The sequence below is a fragment of the Thermobia domestica genome, chromosome 3, assembly GCF_964235325.1.
Source record: "Thermobia domestica chromosome 3, izTheDome1.hap1.1, whole genome shotgun sequence".
Lineage (NCBI taxonomy): Eukaryota > Metazoa > Arthropoda > Insecta > Zygentoma > Lepismatidae > Thermobia > Thermobia domestica.
The window spans coordinates 18,646,895-18,665,786 of record NC_137456.1 but is presented as its reverse complement, the minus strand read 5'-3'; the positions used below and the strand labels follow the sequence as shown (position 1 = coordinate 18,665,786).

The window sequence follows — 18,892 nt, the reverse complement described above, 5'->3', positions numbered from 1 at the left end:
GTATTGATCAACACCAATATGATCTCTCTATGACTTACGATTCCCGAGATATGGATCCTTAAATCTCTCGAAATCGGAACTATCTTTTTGGCCAATATCTCGCGAACGGTAAGTCATAAAGAGATGATATTGGTGTTAATCAATGCCTGAGAGGAAGGTAGACATTTTGGTATCGATATTAACTGGTGGCCACTGGCCAAACCAGTGGCCAGTCGGACAAGGACCACCGGTTCTATTTGGTACCAAAATGTTTACCATTCTCTTAGGTATTGATCAATACTAATATCATTTCTCTGTAACTTATGGTTCTTGAGATATGGCTTCTTAAATCTCCGAGATTCGGTCATTTTTTTTTAACCAATATCTCGGAAACAGTAAAAGTGATGCGAAAAACTCCTTCACTTTCTCAGGTAGTTTTTGATGTTCTATCGAATGGAGGACTCAAAATTGAAAAAAAAAATCGCAAATAACAAACAGGCACACACACACACACACACACACAGAGAGAGAGAGAGAGAGATAGAGAGAGAGAGAGAGAGACATAGGTAATTCAGTAACGAACTTCTTAAGTTCGTTGAAAATTAAGGTCAAAATGGGAGATCACCTGGGAGAAGAAGTGGGAGGAATTCTATTACTTACGCAGTAAAATAACAAGTAGTAACGGCTACAAACAAAATGTAAAAACCAGAATAGCTCAGACGAAGAAGACATTTGAAGAAAAACAGAAGCTTCTAACCAGAAGCATCGGCATAGAACAGAAGAAAAGGTGACGAAAGCATATGTGTGGTTATGTGGCATTGTATGGATGTGAGATATGGACATTAGAAGAAGAGAAAAAAAGGAAAATAGAACCTTTCACATGTGGTGCTATAGAAGAATGATGAAAATTAGATGGACGGACAAGGTGTTAAAATAAGAGAGTATTGGAAATAGTAGGCGAAGAAAGAAGTATATTGAAGAATATTTCGAAAAGAAATGATAGGTAGGATGATTGGACACATTATGAGACATGAAGGAATCGTGTTTATAGCTATGGATAAAATTGCGGAAGGGAAAAATATCTAGAGGAAGGCCGTGATTCAAATATTCAAACCAAATAATACAAGGGATAGCGAGGAAAAGATATAAAGAAATAAAAAGTCTGGCCCAGGATAGGGAAGAGTGGTAAGCTGCCAAACAATAATGCAAAATATAGGGAAGAAAAAGTGATGGAAGTCTAGGTCAGGAGAGGAAACAGATGAAAGCTATATCAAACAATAATACAAGATGTAGGGAAGAAAAGTACATAGAAATGAAAAGTCTGGCTTAGAATAGGGAAGAGTGGAAAGCTGTGTCAAACAGTAATGCAAAATATAGGGAAGAAAAAGTACATGGAAATGAAAAGTCTGGCTCAGAAAAGGAAGAGTGGAAAGCTATGTCAAACAGTAATGCAAAATATAGGGAAGAAAAGTACATGGAAATGAAAAGTCTGGCTCAGAAAAGGAAGAGTGGAAAGCTATGTCAAACAGTAATGCAAAATATAGGGAAGAAAAGTACATGGAAATGAAAAGTCTGGCTCAGAATAGGGAAGAGTGGAAAGCTGTGTCAAACAGTAATACAAAATGTAGGGAAGAAAAGTACATGGAAATGAAAAGTCTGGCTCAGAATAGGGAAGAGTGGAAAGCTGTGTCAAACAGTAATGCAAAATATAGGGAAGAAAAAGTACATGGAAATGAAAAGTCTGGCACAGAAAAGGAAGAGTGGAAATCTCTGTCTGACAATAATACAAGAAGTAGGGAAGAAAAAGTACATGGAAATGGAAAGCCTGGCTCAGAATAGGGAAGAGTGGAAATCTCTGTCTGACAATAATACAAGAAGTAGGGAAGAAAAAGTATATGGAAATGAAAAGTCTGGCTCAGAATAAGGAAGGTGGAAAGCTGTGTCAAACCAGTCAAGAGACTGCTGACCCGAGAAGATGATATCAGATCAATGTAACATAGTTTCCTTAGCTTTAACGTAACGGAACTATTCTTTGCAAGTGAAGACCAAGAAGATGTCAGGTATTATCATTTACAAAAATTGACAACCTTACACCTGGTTACCGTATGTACCTTTAGTATGCAGAAGATCTGGCTTCAATTCCAAGTGGGGGTTCATGTGATTCGGATCACACATTAAGCTTGTAGGTCCCTGTCTCATATAGCCTCGATGCCCAAAGGAACACTAAATTCCAAATCAACCTATCATAATCACCTGACAAGGCAGAATGAACCTCTAAGCCCTATATGGACGAGAATACGTGGAAGAATAAACTCAGCCTCCACTGACCCCGCTGAGTATCGAACCGAAACTCTCCAAATCATAGTTACATCACCATCAACTATATCATAGCAGCTCTGAGTATATGCGTACCATCATCAATTTAATATTCTAGTTGCAATTAATTCTACATATTTAACAGAACGTCAACTTCAACGGAATGGAAAGGATTTTACTTTAACGCCCCACGATTATGCCCTTGCAAGGGGCGTCATTTGGGGAGGGCAGGAGAGATAACTGACCTCTCTGAGTTTAAGAAATACGTATGTTTCAATCAATTCTGTACTAATATATTCATTAAAAACATGAAACTCTTTATGTGGGTAGATAATCATGCCCCTCCTCTCCCCAAAGCAAAATATGAAATGACACTGCGGCTCTTTAGGTTGGAGAAAACGAACGATTAATAGGGTTGCCAACAGTTTGGTTTTGACCTCCTCGTCCAGTGTCCGGTACGACCTCAAAATGTTAAAAAAAAATGTGTTAATTCTCCCTCTTACTAGTCCTATTCTTTGTTCTATTCAAATTATATTTTAATTCCGTGGAAAGTAGATTTAGTTAAATCTGGATTCTAAAATGAACCACATTTGCCAACCGGCCGGTCATGATCATATCGCAATTCAGTTCCGCAACGAATATGTTGTTCCGTTCGAGTGTTGTTGCAAGATCGCAGTGATGCCAATTTGGCTTATTTTTAGCTAAATCTAGCATATTTGGAGAGACATTTAGCCATACAAATATACGAAATGCTTACAGCCTTAAATATAGCTTATTTATGAAACTCTTGCTGTTTTTGGCCTTTCTTATTAGCCAATCTAAAAATATTCTTTTCTTTCAAAATAAACGCATGGACGTTTTTAGTTTAGAGTCCCTTTCAGCAGCTAGGCTATATGAGACGTGAACCTAACTGATTAACGTGGAATCTGAAGCGCATGAGCTCCCGCCGGGTCTCCCACGCCAAAGACGCGTACGCTAACCGCTTAGCCACGAGGGACTCGCTCTTCAAAATAAAGTATAAACTTGAAAAATAAGCCTATCTGTCATGTGCCGACTCAACCAGAACTGGAATAAATAAACTTAGTAAATGGTTCAAAAGTAACTTAAGTTATCAAATTCCAACTCCAAATCGCTCAACTTTATGTGATGTAACCACTTTCTGGTTGTTTACACTTTGGTAAGCGATGATGACACAATCTTAAAGAGTACACGTACTCCAGGAGGTGTCGGGTATTTCCATGTTCAAAAGTTGGCAGCCCTTAAGATTAATGATACTGAATATTTCCAAAATAACTGGTGGAATGAAAATGGGGGAGAAAACCAGAGAATCTTCAGAAAAACACACGGGCACGATGTTGTCCAGCACAAACTTACATGATCTGGATTCAAAACCAGAGATGAACGCTCTACCACTAGTCCACTATATCCTCAAAATCAATTTTAATATCAAAACTATAACAATAAATAGGACTGAATGGCTAGAGGTTGTCATATATAGGCGCCATGTAGTTTATGTAGTTAGAAGATGAACACTAAAATGTTATGTGCAATATAAATAGTTTAATAGTTGTTGAAATTGGATAATACGTAAAAATAAGTGTAACATCTAAATTATTGATCTAATTAACATGTGTTTAGAGGTGGAACATTAAATAAAGGAATTTATTAAGTCTCAAATTGTGTAGTCACGTGTAGTATTATAAAATAGTGGACTTGGAAGTTGAATACATAACGAAATATCGTTATAAAACAGAGTTATATCCGGTATAATATAAAACTAAAGCCTAGCAGTTGAGCTTAGTAAGAAATGAGCAGAACAGAAAATTCGAGGAAAAAAGTGAGAATTCATTGTCTATGAAACATTAGATTACAGCAATAACATAATTCACCACAGAAAATAACATGCAAACAAATTTCGCTGTAGAAACAATAACGAATCTAAAAGTAAATACTACTTTTTTTAATTCTACGTAGGGATAAAATGAAGTCAACTTTTATCATATGGTGCAAAATGCATGCGAAAGGGAAAACGACATGAGAAATCTGACCTTTTTTTTTTTTTTTTTTTCAACTAAGATATTTGCATGACGTTCACGCTAACCACTTGTAATTTACGTATATTCCACACACGAAAAATATGTAATATAAATCTACTAAAAAGAATAACGCCACCACATGAATTCTGTAGCTGCTATTTCGTCGACCTATATGAAACCAACATCAGAATGAAAATACCGGGTAACATGATCCAAGTAGCAAAACTACAATATTTGTAATGTTCAGTTACGCCATTCTTTGTTGCGTAATTCCTGAGATAATGAAGAAATTTACTCCATTCTGTGTTTATGGCAACTAAATGAAATTACATTTTTCCGGTAATGTTTAAATAACATATACGGGGAAATATCTGTTTAAATAGCACGTATTTAGTTTTACGTTTTATAATAATGGTCATACACGTGAATGGTACACAGAATAGTCCTTCATCGGGAATCGAACCCCGTAACCCCGAGAATAGTCATGGGATCGAATGTTAAGTCAATCAAATATTGAAATAAGCTTGTTGACTTGTTACGACGAAAGGGGCTTGAGTTGAGATCTTGTGTTTTGAGTTCTTCTGTAGCACTGGTTATGAAGGTCGAGAATCAGGTGAGCACCGACTGGGGCTCGACCGGGCCCGGACTCCAAAGAGCTTACTAACATACATTTGTACATTTTCTGAATAAAACTATACTTGTTTTAACAGGGAAATGATTGATGCAGCATGAAAAATTTATCTTACACTTCATCCGTACTCTTTCTCTTATAAAAAACCATCTTGTTCCAGATTTTTTTCTGAAAATATAGGTGGAAGTTTTCTACAATTACTTATCGTCTTTTCAGGTGTAGAATAATACCCGTTCAATACTACACAGACGTAGTGGCTTGAAGTACCCTTCTAAAGCTTGGACAGCTCCTAAGAAAAAATTCTGGATGCTCCATGAATCGTACTGAATTCTTCCGATATATCACACGTAAGACAAATCAGTTATATGATTGGTATACACCCAGGCTTCACGATTTCGTTACGGTCACTATAATCCTAACGAAACTCACGCTCACTCAGACTGGAACTCTCCTGAGCTAGGGTTCGACATCCTCGAACTGGAGTTTAACGTCCCTTTCAGCATCGAAGCTATATGAGACGTGAACCCACAGCTTAAAGTGGGATCCTTAACCACATGAACTCTAACCGGAATCAAACCAAGGTTTCCCATGTCATAGGGGAACACACTAACTATATAGATACGAGGGAGCTCTTTACGAATAATAGGGTGGAGAAAGTAATATTGAAGTTACAAATGACAAACAAAGTTTTCTAAACTGGGCAACCCTTAAGTCAAGATAGAGACATTAATTGAAGACCAAACAACAACAGGAATGCAATTTCAGGAAGAAAAAAAAAAAACTGACCTATGACGGCAGAACATATTATGACAATGTTGAGTTTTTAAATTTAGTCAAATATTGTTCATTTTTTTTTTTCAAAAATGATGGAAAGCAGAAGACTTTTAAGAATTTTAATGAATATAAAGTAATGCCTGAAATGCCTTTCTCTACTAATAAAATACTACATTATTTCACAACTTTTGCGTCTTACAAACTAGCCATTTCTTACATACGTTGAGTTGATTTTTAGTTTAGCGTCCCTTTCAGCAGCGAGGCTATATGAGACGTGGACCTACTGATTAACGTGGAATCCGAACCACATGAGCTCCCGCCGGGAATCAAACCCGGGTCTCCAACGCCAAAGGCGAGTACGCTAACCGCTTAGCCACGAGGGAGCTCATTTTCTTACATACGTATAAGAAAGCACTGAATACAGTAGAAGAGCAATAACCCTACTTATGTTCATAGTCTGTTATTTTTCAAAACGCAACACTGCAGCCCTCATCACTGATCTAATGGCTGGCGCATAAGCGCCTTAGGTGTACGAGGTCCCGGGTTCGATTCCCGGTAGAAAAGCATTGAATATATTACGGTGGTTCGAATTTAATCTTAAACTGTAGGCCCACTTCTTAGATAGTCTTGGCACTACAACAAAAACACACGCAAATCGTTAAATAAATCTCTCTTCACATATACTTGCCATATGTCTAATAACATTTCTTATTTAATTGAAAGAAGAAAGTGAAATTAACCTCGGATAAAAGAGTAACTGAAATACTTCAGAGAAAGCTGGAGCAAAAATAAATAAAATAATGACGGAGCTAAACCATTTTTCTTGATAGAAAAATAATGATTCCTACTACAAAATGCTAGAATAGAGGCCTTCCACATCAATTAATCAATAGACAAACACTGTTTACTTCAAAATTTGGAAGTATTTACGTAAATTCTTACCAGATTTACTGGTATTGAGTATTATGACATTTTTTCTTTAAAGTACATTGATTTATATTGAGATTTCTTTTTAATTAATGGAATTTAAGGATGTGATTTTACTATTCCAGTCCCTTTCACAGAAAACAGAAAAACGACATCGCATATAAATCAATACAGTAGAAACAAATATGGGCGCATATATTTAACGCCGTTAAACAAAATTTGTTGAGAAGTTCGAAGAAAACAATTTGTTTTATCACCGATAGATAAGCTGAATATATTACATGTCTGCCTCTACTGGAATGAGAATGGCCATGTTTATAAAAACCGTAAAAGCGGTTTGTAGAAACCAGTTCGGTTTTTCACGGAAACCGGTTTTTGATAGGAAACCGAAATCATCATCATCGTAAGTTTTTTGTCATTATGGACAGATCACTTACGGCGACAACTGAGAAGCTTCCATGCTTCCACGGTCTTTGTCTTCAAGTACGATTTTCCGTTTTCGTACCGTTCATTAACTGTAACCTCCTTCGCAACTCCATCTGTTTCTTGCCATTGATACCTTCTATCACGTACCTCATGATACAGTTCCTTCTTAGCCAATGTCCCAACTACTTTTTCCCCGTTTCCAATTACATCTACAACTGTTCTTATCTCTCTTACTACTTTTAACATCCTCGCATTCGTTTTCCGCTCGACCCAGCAAATTCTCTCCATTCCTCTCCACACCCACATTTCGAAAGTTTCCAGTAGCTATCGCTTTAACGTAATGTCCATACTTCTGCCCCATACAGTGCAATACTCCACACGAAGTACTTTATAAGTCTTCTTTTCAATTCTATATTCAAAGATCCACAAAATATATTTTTCTTCCTCCTAAATATTTCGTTCGTTATTCCTATTCTTGCTTTTATTTCAGGTTCCCACATTCAAACCTGTTTCGATAGAAAACCAAACTGGTTTTTGATAAGAAGAAAAACAAACCGAAATTTAAGCCGAAACTGGTAGTAAAAACAAAATACCGAACGGTGTTCTGAGTTTTCAAAAACCGGTTTCGGTTTTTCTAAAAACAGAAAACCATATTTCTTGTGCCCACGAACTTTTTACCGTTCTTATTGTTAAAACTGATATTTTTCTGTTTTAATTCTCTACAAGATAATATCAACGTGTATAAAGATCAACAACAGATCAATGTAAATAACGAAAAACAACTCCCTTGTCTTTCATACTAGCCTATATGTAAATATACATTTTAGAATTATACATAAATCATGGTTTTCCTACTCCTGAATTTTATTTGTTTTTAAGCTGCTTATCTTACTTCGTAGAATCCTTTTTGCAATCCCAGTCAAAAATTATGTTAATTTGTTAACCCACAGTCAACGGAAAATAGACGCACAACTAGCTCGAGTTTTAACGCTGCTGAATATCTGAGCAATATTGGTCCTTTTACTCCAATGATTTATGATCAGGAATTATATTTCTATTTCGTTCAAAATGGACTGGAATTTTTAATTATGTGATTTCACTAATTCCTTCTTAAATCTATTTAAACGCCCCTTTCAAAATGAAATCTTTCTGTATATCGTCCTACGATAAGGGGGACAATGCTTAAGGTAAGGAAAGTGAATAATGAACGAAGAATTGGTGGAATGAGCATGCGCATGTGGGAGGGAACGGAAGCACCCCAAGAAAACTCACACGGACAAGATTATGTACACCCACAAACTTTCTCAACCGGGGATCGAACCGTGGGCCCCATGCACCAGAGGTAAGCGCTCTACCGCTAAGCCATCGAGCCCCCAAAACGTCTTTTATTTCATGAAAATTACGTTTTCTTACACGGGATTAATATTAAATTTACATATCAGGCAAATTCATTTTGAGAAAGAAAGGGGCGTTCCAACAAATCTAGGAGAAGAAATAATAAAAAAAAAAGAAATCACATCAACTAAATTCCAGTCCATTTAAAAGAAAACAAAAATAACTTCCCATTATAAATCAATGGTTTAAAATCAAAGATGGCGAAGGTACTCCACAGTGTTAACATTAACTTAACAGAAGCAGTAACTACTTAGTATATGAAACAACTTACTGTATCTAATAGTATAACCACAAAAATATGATTAAAAAAAAAGACAAAATGTTTGGATTTTAAATGTATGATGACTTCAATAAAATTACTTCAAATAAAATCGTTATTTTCTTCCGTTCTCATTAATTTAGTATGGTTAACGCAAACACAAGCATAACGCATCATTACTATGATAAATTCTAACCAACGGAATTGGAAAATAACTTATCTTTAATATTTCACACTACAGAGAAACATATCCTACTTAGCATTTTTAAAATACACTCTCTCTGAGATTTTTTTTTTAAATCGAACATGTGGTATCACAAATACCATATTAAATGTCTGAAACTGTTTTTTTTTAATGGATTTTTCTTAAAACTCAAAGAAAGTAATTATTTCAACTGTACTCAAAGTATGACTCTCTGATCGTGAAACATCATAAATAAGTTACGTATCAATATTCTAATTTGCCTTAATTATTTATAATTAAGACAAATTTTATATATTGATCCACCTTAAGACTTTACTCAAGATTCACTTTTTTTTTACTGAATTTTCTAAATGATAACGGGATAACAAAATGTATGTAACACTAATTCGAAATACGACTAAAATTCTTAACACACAACTTCTACAGTGGTTCTTAAGCATTTTTATATAGTGAACAAAAAAGAAAAAAAAACCTGCTAATGAGGTTTGAGTCGAAGAAATCTGGAAATATCTATTTAATTTAATTGCATTAGTGGATGCACTAAAGACATTTTTATCGTTCGCTATTTACAATTCTTGTATAAAATAGAAGACAAATTCTGACCAAAGCATATATTATTTAATAAATAACATGTTACAGCTTCGGCAAAGTATTTTATAGTCGTCTTAGATTTGATTTGATTTAAGCTTAACGTCCCGTTCACCATAACGAGGCTATATGAGACGTGGATCTACTGATTAATATGAAATCCGAACCGCATGAGCTCCCGTCGGGAATCGAAGCCGGATCTCCCACGCCAAAAGTGCGTACGCTAAATGCTTAGCCACGAAAAAGCTAGTAGTCTTAGAGAACGTATTTTATAATGTTTCTGATGAAGGCAAAGATACCTTGCCGAAACTAAAGATATTATTTATTAAATACTATGGTCAGAATTTTTTTTTTATTTTATACTAGAAGTTTCAAAGCTGGAATGAGTGATATTCATTATAATTCTTATCGTTTATCCTTCTGTTTTTCATTGAGTAAAAAAAAAAAAAAAAAAAAAAAAAAAAAAAAAAAAAAAACAGTGGTGGAGAAAGCCTTAAGATGTTTGTTTAACACTTGATCAGGTATCAGTGTGTGGGTTAAGCTTAGGCTTACTGAACTCTTACTTATGTATACTTATTTCGAACAATATTATAACTTGTTTTGGTACTTGCCAACATATTTTTCTTGTTTAAATACAGAGGCACAGGACTATAAGAGGCGTGAATTGAGAATCATCACAAATGTTGGTCCACTGTTGATGGCCAGAAGCCTCTCCTGTCACCTCGTATGACAGTCACTGGAGGTAATGAGTGGTTTCCCCCTGCTTTTGGCATCCTGAGCACTGTATGTTGAAGAGGATGAGGTTGAGGATCAGGAATACTAGCTGGAGGCTCAACCTCTATCGTTTCGTCCTCCACTGACACACTGTCATTTGGAATTGCGCATTCTGAGGGCCTTGGAACGTCGCACAGAGGTGTTGTTGGTTGAGACGAACTGAAACCACCATTCGGAGACGAGGTTCGATGATCAACATAGAAAAGGGTGGGATCCTCTGTCGGAGATTCAATTGGGGTAGTGGTTTTGCAGCCACCAGGGTAAGTACTCACTGTGTACACTTCACACCGACGAGGGGATGTGGGGTTTGATAGACCAGTCTCTCGAATGGGAGACAGGTAGGGAGATACACTTGATTTTCTGTTCTTCTTGTGCGAGCGTTTACCATTCTCTCCATTGGTCTGGAGGGCTGGGAGCTGAGAGAGCGATCGACCTAACTCTTTCAACTCAGAAAGACTTCTTCGTCTGACAGCAGGCAACTCTGGAAGAATTGGCACTTTGGAAGGTGCTTCTTTCACTTCTACATGAATGGTCCCCTCTGTGGAGTCTTGTTCATGATTACTTTCATGTTTTGGTGAGGATTCTTCCTCTGGTTCCACCGATGACACAGGAGCGTCGCCAACGCCTTTATCTAAGTTATCAGTGCTTCTGGACTCCAATTTGCTCATCGGAAGTAGCAACGTCTCTTGAGACACTAACGGCTTAATCTGATTAACATGAGAGTCCCTGTCCCGACAAACACCAAAGATTCGTCGAAGAAAATAAGGTTTCCGTGCACACAGACGTCGGCTTCTTCGCTCGGTTTCGGTCTTTGGAGGTAACCAATTGGTCAGGTCTGTCTGCGGAGGAAGAGACTGAGGAGGTGGGGGTGGTGGAGGTACAGGGGTAGAGGGTCCTGTGTCTGTTTGGGGTGTTGGTGCAGGGTTCTGCTGCTGGAGAGCTATTCCAGATCGAGGACCACCACCGGAAAGTCGGTAACTTCGAATATATTCGTATGTAGTAATACCTAAGACAGAAATGTATACATGGAATACACATAAATGAAGTAGAAGAGCAGCAGTTAGGGCTGCAAGAACACCACAAACACCAACAATCACTAGAAACACTATATCACTGACGTTGAGCAAAAATAAAGTGAAGGTAGGAACTTCATCCTCGAGCGCTTCTTCCGTAGCGTTCGTTTTCGCAAGAGAAAATTCTTCCCATGGCGCCAACCATGATCTGTCCGCATGATACAACACCAATTCCGCAAGAGATAAGCCCAAAATTGAAAGACAGGCGCCGATGGCTGACACCACGCACACCAAAAAAGCATGATAATTTCTAGCACCAACACAATGGTTTAACCATTTGCAATGATGATCAAATCGGTCCACACATTTATTGCACACACTACAGTGCTTCGTTCGAGGACTGGCAATACATATATTACACAAATGACACCTCCCGTTTTCAATTACGTGTGCATGTTTCGAGCGGTCAAATTCCGGAATAGGTCTTTGGACTTTCAAGGCTCTGAGTTCGGGATCTGCAGGATCCAAAAGAAGCGCTGTCAAATGTGATGAATAATGAATACAAAATAACGGTGCCAATACACTCAACAGCGGCATCCGCAACGCACTCCCAAGAGCTGGAACCAAAATAAGGAATGTGGCAATAGTAAAGCCGAAAAGTACCACCCACCCTACTACCTGTTGTGGGTGCAACGGAAGTTGAAGGCCATGGACCCGTCGCCACTTTCGATATTCGGGGGCAGCCAAGTTATTCTGAAAGGAGCAACACTTGACGTGGATGGCATCGTCACTCATCACGGCAAGAAGCCATAACTGCAGCTAAATCGTCGCCAACAGTCCACGCCGGTCCCTCCCACAACTCTACGCACCAGCAGCATCAATGCCTCGACGCTTTTGTATCTGTCAAGTAGAGCGAATCGCACGATTTCAGACAAGGCCGTCGCTCGAGATTTCTCCCAATGACCACACATAGGAAGAGTTACGTCCACATGCATGACGACGATCGAATCAGGTCACTGGGACGATCCCCTCATAGCGGCTCTTTTACAACAAGCCATGCTTCGTCAGGGTTTACCAACACTGGAATGCCAGCGTATCGATTGGAATGCGACCAATAGCTCAGCGAGAGAGAAGCTTCGGAGCTAGTCGTCCGTCTTCGGCAACAATCGGAAGCAAGAATTGTATTTCTCACACACTCACGCACGTACGTACACGAATTGGGATTAGTGAGGAGAAAGAATTCTCTTTCTCTCTTTTATGAATCACAAAATGTTTTCTCATTTGATTCATTTACTTTAATCAATTCTTTGACTTACTCATTCTTGTCCCTTTCCCTACCTTCCTCACACACGCACACAATAAAGTACAATAAAACGCAGGACTGTAGTCTTTCGAAATTGAAACCAAAACTTTGAGTTCGATCCCCAGAGGTCATTCATTTTCGCATAACATACAATAATTAAACAACAACAATAATAAAAATAATTTTAAAAAACTTCAAGATAATATTTTTTTTATGAATGTACTCCCGGGTTTCCACGATCAATACACGTCAAAGTCTTGTTTTATTTTATTTGTATCGAAATCTCCAGATTAACAATTTAAGAATCACATAGTGACACATCTAATAACAAAATATCATCATCATCATAGGTATTCTGCCCTTATTGGCAGGTCACTTGCCGCAGCTGAGAAGCTTCCATGCTCCACGTTTTTCCGCTAACCTCTTCGTTTTCATGTAGAATGTTGCGGTTTTGATATCGTCCATCAATTATAGTCTTCTTAGCCCCCTCCCTCTCTTTTCTACCACCATAACCTCTAACGCGTCCCTCATAATACAGTTCCTTTTTAGCCAATGTCCCAACCAGTTTCTCTTCTTTTTCTCAATAATACCTAAATTGTTCTTTTTTTCCTCTACCATCTCTAACACCCTCTGATTCGTTTTACGCTCGCCGCGGTGGTTCAGTGGTAAAGCGACCACCTTAAAGGCATGGGGTCCTTAGTTCGATCCTAGCTCGCGCTAAGCGAATTTTGTGGACAAAAACCGTGTGTATGGATTTTTCCCGGGGTCCTACCACTTTCTTCATTCCACCATTTTCTTAATTTCTCATCATCACCGTCTCCTTTAGCCTAGCCGGCAAAAACGTGGGACGTAAAACTCAAAGATTTCATTTCATTTTCGTTTTTACGATTCACCCAGCTAATTCTTTAATAAATATAATAATAATAATAATAATAATAATAATAATAATAATAATAATAATAATAATAATAATAATAATAATAATAATAATAGCGAAACATACTGAAATAAAATCGGATAAGCCATATATTTTAAAGTTTGTTTTTTTTTTAATTCTTAATAGTTTCAAAAACCGCAAACTTTTTTAAAAATGAATTCAAACTTCATATTTTCAAAAAAGTACTCGAACCTTTAAATACTAGTTTTTTTTAAAAAAAAAAAAAAATAAGTCCTGTTAGTCGAAAAAGTAGATTGTCTCTGTCCCAGAGTTAAGCCGTTTTGGCTAAAGAAGGCAAATGTTTAATGAAGGTGAATTGTTATGGAAGGATTGGTGGAATGAAACTGTGGAAGGAAATGGACCAATGTGGTGTGATTGGAGTTCAGTGCGCCAGATCTAAGGCGCTCTACCACTGAAACGCCGTGCCTTCCTATTTATTCATACTTACAAGTTCATAAACCAATACATCAATAAGTAAAAAACTGAAATTGTGCACTCGTCTTTAAGAAATCGTTATTATTGAACGCAATTTCATTTTGTATCTTTGCGTTTAAAAAAATAACAGTGTTGTTTGTATTGATATAGATGTAAAAGAAAATGTTTATGGAGAAAATTGTAAGTAACAATTTCTGATATTGATTGCACACGTGTCGTGTAGGCATGATTCACAGAAGTTGATGGACCGTGTGGGTTGGACAAAAAAAAGAGAGGAAGTGTGCTGTAGTGCAATTACTCGTAATTGCGCAGATACAGTATTTCGAATGGTGTAGGAGTGGGAGGCATTCTTGTGCGTCATTCGTATTAGTAACCATTTATGGTTATAAGTGGGAGAACTTGGTAATGAACTAAAGAAAAATGTTTTTGCATAATTTTTGTTTCTCGTGTGCGTGCTTGCTGTGTTTGTTTGGGTATGAAACGCACAGTCATCGTTTGTATCATTTTCCAATATGTTTTCTTAAAAAAAAAAAGAAAAAGAAAAGAAAAAAGACTCCCTCATGTCAGTATTTGCTCTTGTACAGACCACGCCAAAGAAACTGATACAAGATTTTGCCATTGAAATTGCTACAACACGTTGGTTTGTAGCTGGATAGGCAACCCAACTTACGTCCTCGAGTAATTAGTTATGTGTGATTTTCAATTCTTCCCGCTCTCCTTACCTTGTCTAAAACAGTCTTCGCCAATTCATTACTGCAGTGAAGTAACATAGTCCTTGAATTAGGAGAGAAATTCGCCTCGAGCGATTTTTTAATCGTTTTTTTAATCGAGCGTTAACTAAAAATGAAATCTTTAAGTTTTACGTCCCACGATTATGTTGTCTAGGCTAAAGGAGACGGTGGTGATGAGAAATAAATAAAATGGTGGAATGAAGAAAGTAGTATGGAACAGGAGAATTCCGAAGAAATCTATGCATACGGTGTTTCTCCATCACAAAGCTCACTTGGCACGAGCAGGAATTGAACCACGGGCCCCACGCACTAGAAGTGAGGGCTCTACCATTGAGACACCGCGACACCCTAGAGCGTTAACTAAATGTAAAATGGTTCTGTCGCGTTTGAGAAGCTATTTCTGAACAAAGAAGGTTTGTTCTCAGAAAGACAGTGTTACGTGAAATATGAACTCAAGAAGAAATGTAAGTTACTGCTTACAGTTACTAAACTTATCTGTCCATTCTGACCAGCGTATGCATTGATTCTTCTACTTCACGAAATTACAATCCTCCTCGGAATATGGGTGCTGTCTAATCACTTGTTTCTCCAACTGTATCCCTCCCTGTCCCCATATTTCCCTCCTCTTTTCATCTTCCTCAATGTTGAGTTGATTTTAGTTTAGCGTCCCGTTCAGCAGCGAGGCTATATGAGACGTGGACCTACTGATTAACGTGGAATCCGAACCACATGAGCTCCCGCTGGGAATCGAACCCGGGTCTCCCACGCCAAAGGCGCGTATGCTAACCGCTTAGCCACAAGGGAGCTCCTTCCTCAATGTCGTCCAACACGAAATCACATAACCTGGTATCAAATCTCAGCCATCGTAACTCCCTATAGGTTTGTTGCTAGTAGGCTATGGACATTTGAGCAGGAAAAACAGGAAAAATAGGCCTAGATACAAAAATCAGTAAAAGAGGAACTAAAAATTGACATATAAAATAGCCAGCACTCCGTAACTAAATGAACATTTCCATGTATCTAATTACTGAAAAAGGAATTTAATCATTAGAGAACACTCGCTTCTTTCAGTACTTTTTTTTCTCTTTTTTAAAGTGAATACGTTCAACGCCGGACCAGAGGCGTAGCTTGGAATCACACGCTATCTAGAAAGAAGATTCTGATTTTTTGGCTGATGCTTCGCACTTTTAATTAATGGGTGGCATGACCATGCGAACGTTATTTTGCAAGTTTAGGGCTCTGTGCCCGCATTACAGACCTTGAACCCCGCAAAACCTAGTGCCGTCATTGACAAATTCCATAGATTTCAAAAGGGGCATCCTTCTTGTTTGATGTGATGTGCAGTCTTTGAAGAAGGGAAAGAATAGAAATGAATGCGTTTTTGAAATTATGTGAATATTTTGTGACAAAAATTTTATTTAGGTTCAAAAATGGAATTTAAGAACAAATGAACAAAAGAGATATAAACTGGTAAATATAGTTTGCTTTTTTAATGTTTTCCGTCCCTTTTCAGCAGCGAGGCTATATGAGACGGAACTATCTAAATGTGAGATCTTAACCACATTCCCTCCTACCAGGAACCGCACCAAAGCAAAGCAATTCGTTCGTTTTAGAAATTTCGTGCAGGTTGTACAAATATCGAAGATCAGAGAAGGTCCAGCCGTCTCATTGTTACGGATTTTGAGATCTTACGGCACGCCACTGAGGAAAGTCAACCCGCGTGTCACACCAATTCGGTATGCCCTAGTCCAATGTAAAGTATTGCCTTCACGAACCCGGGAAGACCATAAGGAGCTGCCGCACTCTGCTACATGAGTTGACCCCAGCTCAGGCTCAGAGGAGAGTAGATGTTTACCGACAACTGCTGGCAGATCCCCGTGATGTACGTTTTCTAAAACGGATTGTCACATGCGACGAAAAGCGCATGTTTTTTTTTTTTTTTTTCAAAAATCCGAATGTACAAAAACAAGGGCTGAGCAAGGACAAACTTCCACCACCACCGGTCATCAAACAGGGCTGTTTTTGACCATAAAGTCGTGCTCTGTGTGTGGTGGAACTATGAAGGGGTAATCCACTTCAAGCTCGTACCCAACAGTCGTACCATCAATGCCCACCTCTGTTCCGAACAATTGGAGCGAACATATACTGCACTACACCAAAAATATTCTGCAACAGGATAATGCGAAACCACAGTTGGCATATAGTCCTGACCTTGCGCTTTCCGATTAATACCTGTTTCGGGCCTCCTCATTACCCGAACATCACGATGGTTCACATCCATCAGGAGGTGGTAACGACTTTGCCTCAGGACAAGACGGTGGCTATCAAGGAACTGGCAGGAAAGTAGATGCAGACAGTGCAACACGGGACACTATACTTAAAATGTTAACCTGCTGTCATTATACTGTAACAAATACAGGGTGTCTACTAAAATTCCAAACTAAAATTTCGTGACTTTTTCGTGACCTTTTCTTTACCAAATCGTAACATTTCCTAATATTTTCAAGAGCGAATTTGGGTGCTAATTAGGCCGAATTTTCATGGATGCGATAGAAACGTACTTTGATTGAGATTTGGTAGCGTCTAAAACCGACCATACGACATTTTTTATGGTGAATTTTGACGTTTTATAGAACAAAATTTTCCAATCTGTACTTACACTTGCACAGTTAAAAAAAAAAAAAATCGTGACCCAAAAGCTAAATTTCGTGACTTTCATGACCGTTTTCTGATTTCGTGACTTTTTCGTGACTTTCGTGACCGATAGACACCCTGAAATACAGATAATGTGCACCACAATATTGAAAGACTTCTGACTCAACTTCATAATGATTTAATTAATTTCACAGTATGTGTTGTCATTTTATTTGTGTATCTGTACAAAATTTCACTGATCTTGAAACCTACGTTCTGGTAACATAATAAATGATAAAAGTGGCCAGCAACATTTACCTGGTAATATTTATGAACTCAAGTACAACAGACAGATCTTGAAGAAAACTGCATTTTTATCACTTGTGTATTGTTTGTTCTTCATCCCTACCTAAAATGAGGGAATTAGGAATTGGATTTCTGGGCTTTCGGCATCTATGTCCATTTGAACCTATCACGTATGAGGGATGTCGTCCCTTGGCGATTATACTTCCCTTGGAATTGGGGAAGGAAGGAAGCGACCTGGGACCAGGATATTAGGTTCCATCCCGGCATTTGATTGATGCGAAGAGGTAAACCCCAGAAAAATCCTTATTGAGGATGACTGATCTGAAAAAGCTCTTTCACTTTTTCGTCCGAGTGCACGCACCAAAAAATCGACCCCGTGACCGTTCGCTCCAAAGGCATGACCATTAGCGACTACGTTAAGCGGAGCCACATCCCTAGCTTATGAATACTGCAAAGTTCGGTGATGCAATAAAAAAAAAACTAGGAAACTTGTGAAGTACAAACTCACTAATATGTTTTATTCACTGCACCCCAGTTTATTGCACTCAATTTTTACTGTTAGTACATGATAATACTGATTTGCACTTTCGAGCTGAGTACTTGGAATATGGCACGACTTTTCGTGCCGGGTGCTGCTGTTTTAATTATATTTACATTGTTTTTCATAATTACCTTGAAATTTGAACGCAAATGTAACGGAACTCTAATAGCTGAAGAAGTAATAACTTTTACTCTAAGTAGAGCAAACAAATGCAGAACGCGAGAAAGATGTTGATAGTAAAAGTGGATCAATCACGCTCTGGTGAATGTTATTAAAACATCATAAATGAACGAGAAATTGCTTTTACGTCTGTTTATAGCATCAAACTAACCAATGAGTAACGTTCTCTTGAGATAAAGTATAAATATCTCAAAAGTACGAGATCGCAGTAGATGATAACCTCTTCTTATTAAAAATAAAAATAAAAACTGTTTTACAAAATAATTTCTACAACTAATAGAGCACCATTACGACCCACGACTATTTTGATTTTAAAATAACTGACACAGAAACAAAATGAAACTGATAATGAGATTTTTGATAGCGGGAGAGAAAACTGGCCCTTCATCGCTGGTTTTAGAGATGTTTTTATACGGACACACTGGATTTGCATAAGGTTCTTTGTTAAACACATGGATTTACATAAAGCTCTTTGTTAAACTCATGGATTTATATAAGGCTT

At 37.8% G+C, this 18,892-nt stretch overlaps 2 protein-coding genes across 3 annotated transcripts in view; both read right to left on the bottom strand.

The window, feature by feature from the left end:
• Dus1 (Dihydrouridine synthase 1) overlaps positions 1-18,892 on the bottom strand; it is a 314,851-nt gene that overhangs the window by 240,465 nt on the left and 55,494 nt on the right. The gene's annotated exons all lie outside the window — the stretch shown is intronic.
• On the bottom strand, positions 10,036-12,323 carry LOC145680214 (uncharacterized). Its single transcript, XM_081750529.1, has one exon. It carries the CDS (start codon positions 12,116-12,118, stop codon positions 10,211-10,213), a length of 1,908 nt encoding a protein of 635 aa, XP_081606655.1. The 5' UTR covers positions 12,119-12,323; the 3' UTR covers positions 10,036-10,210.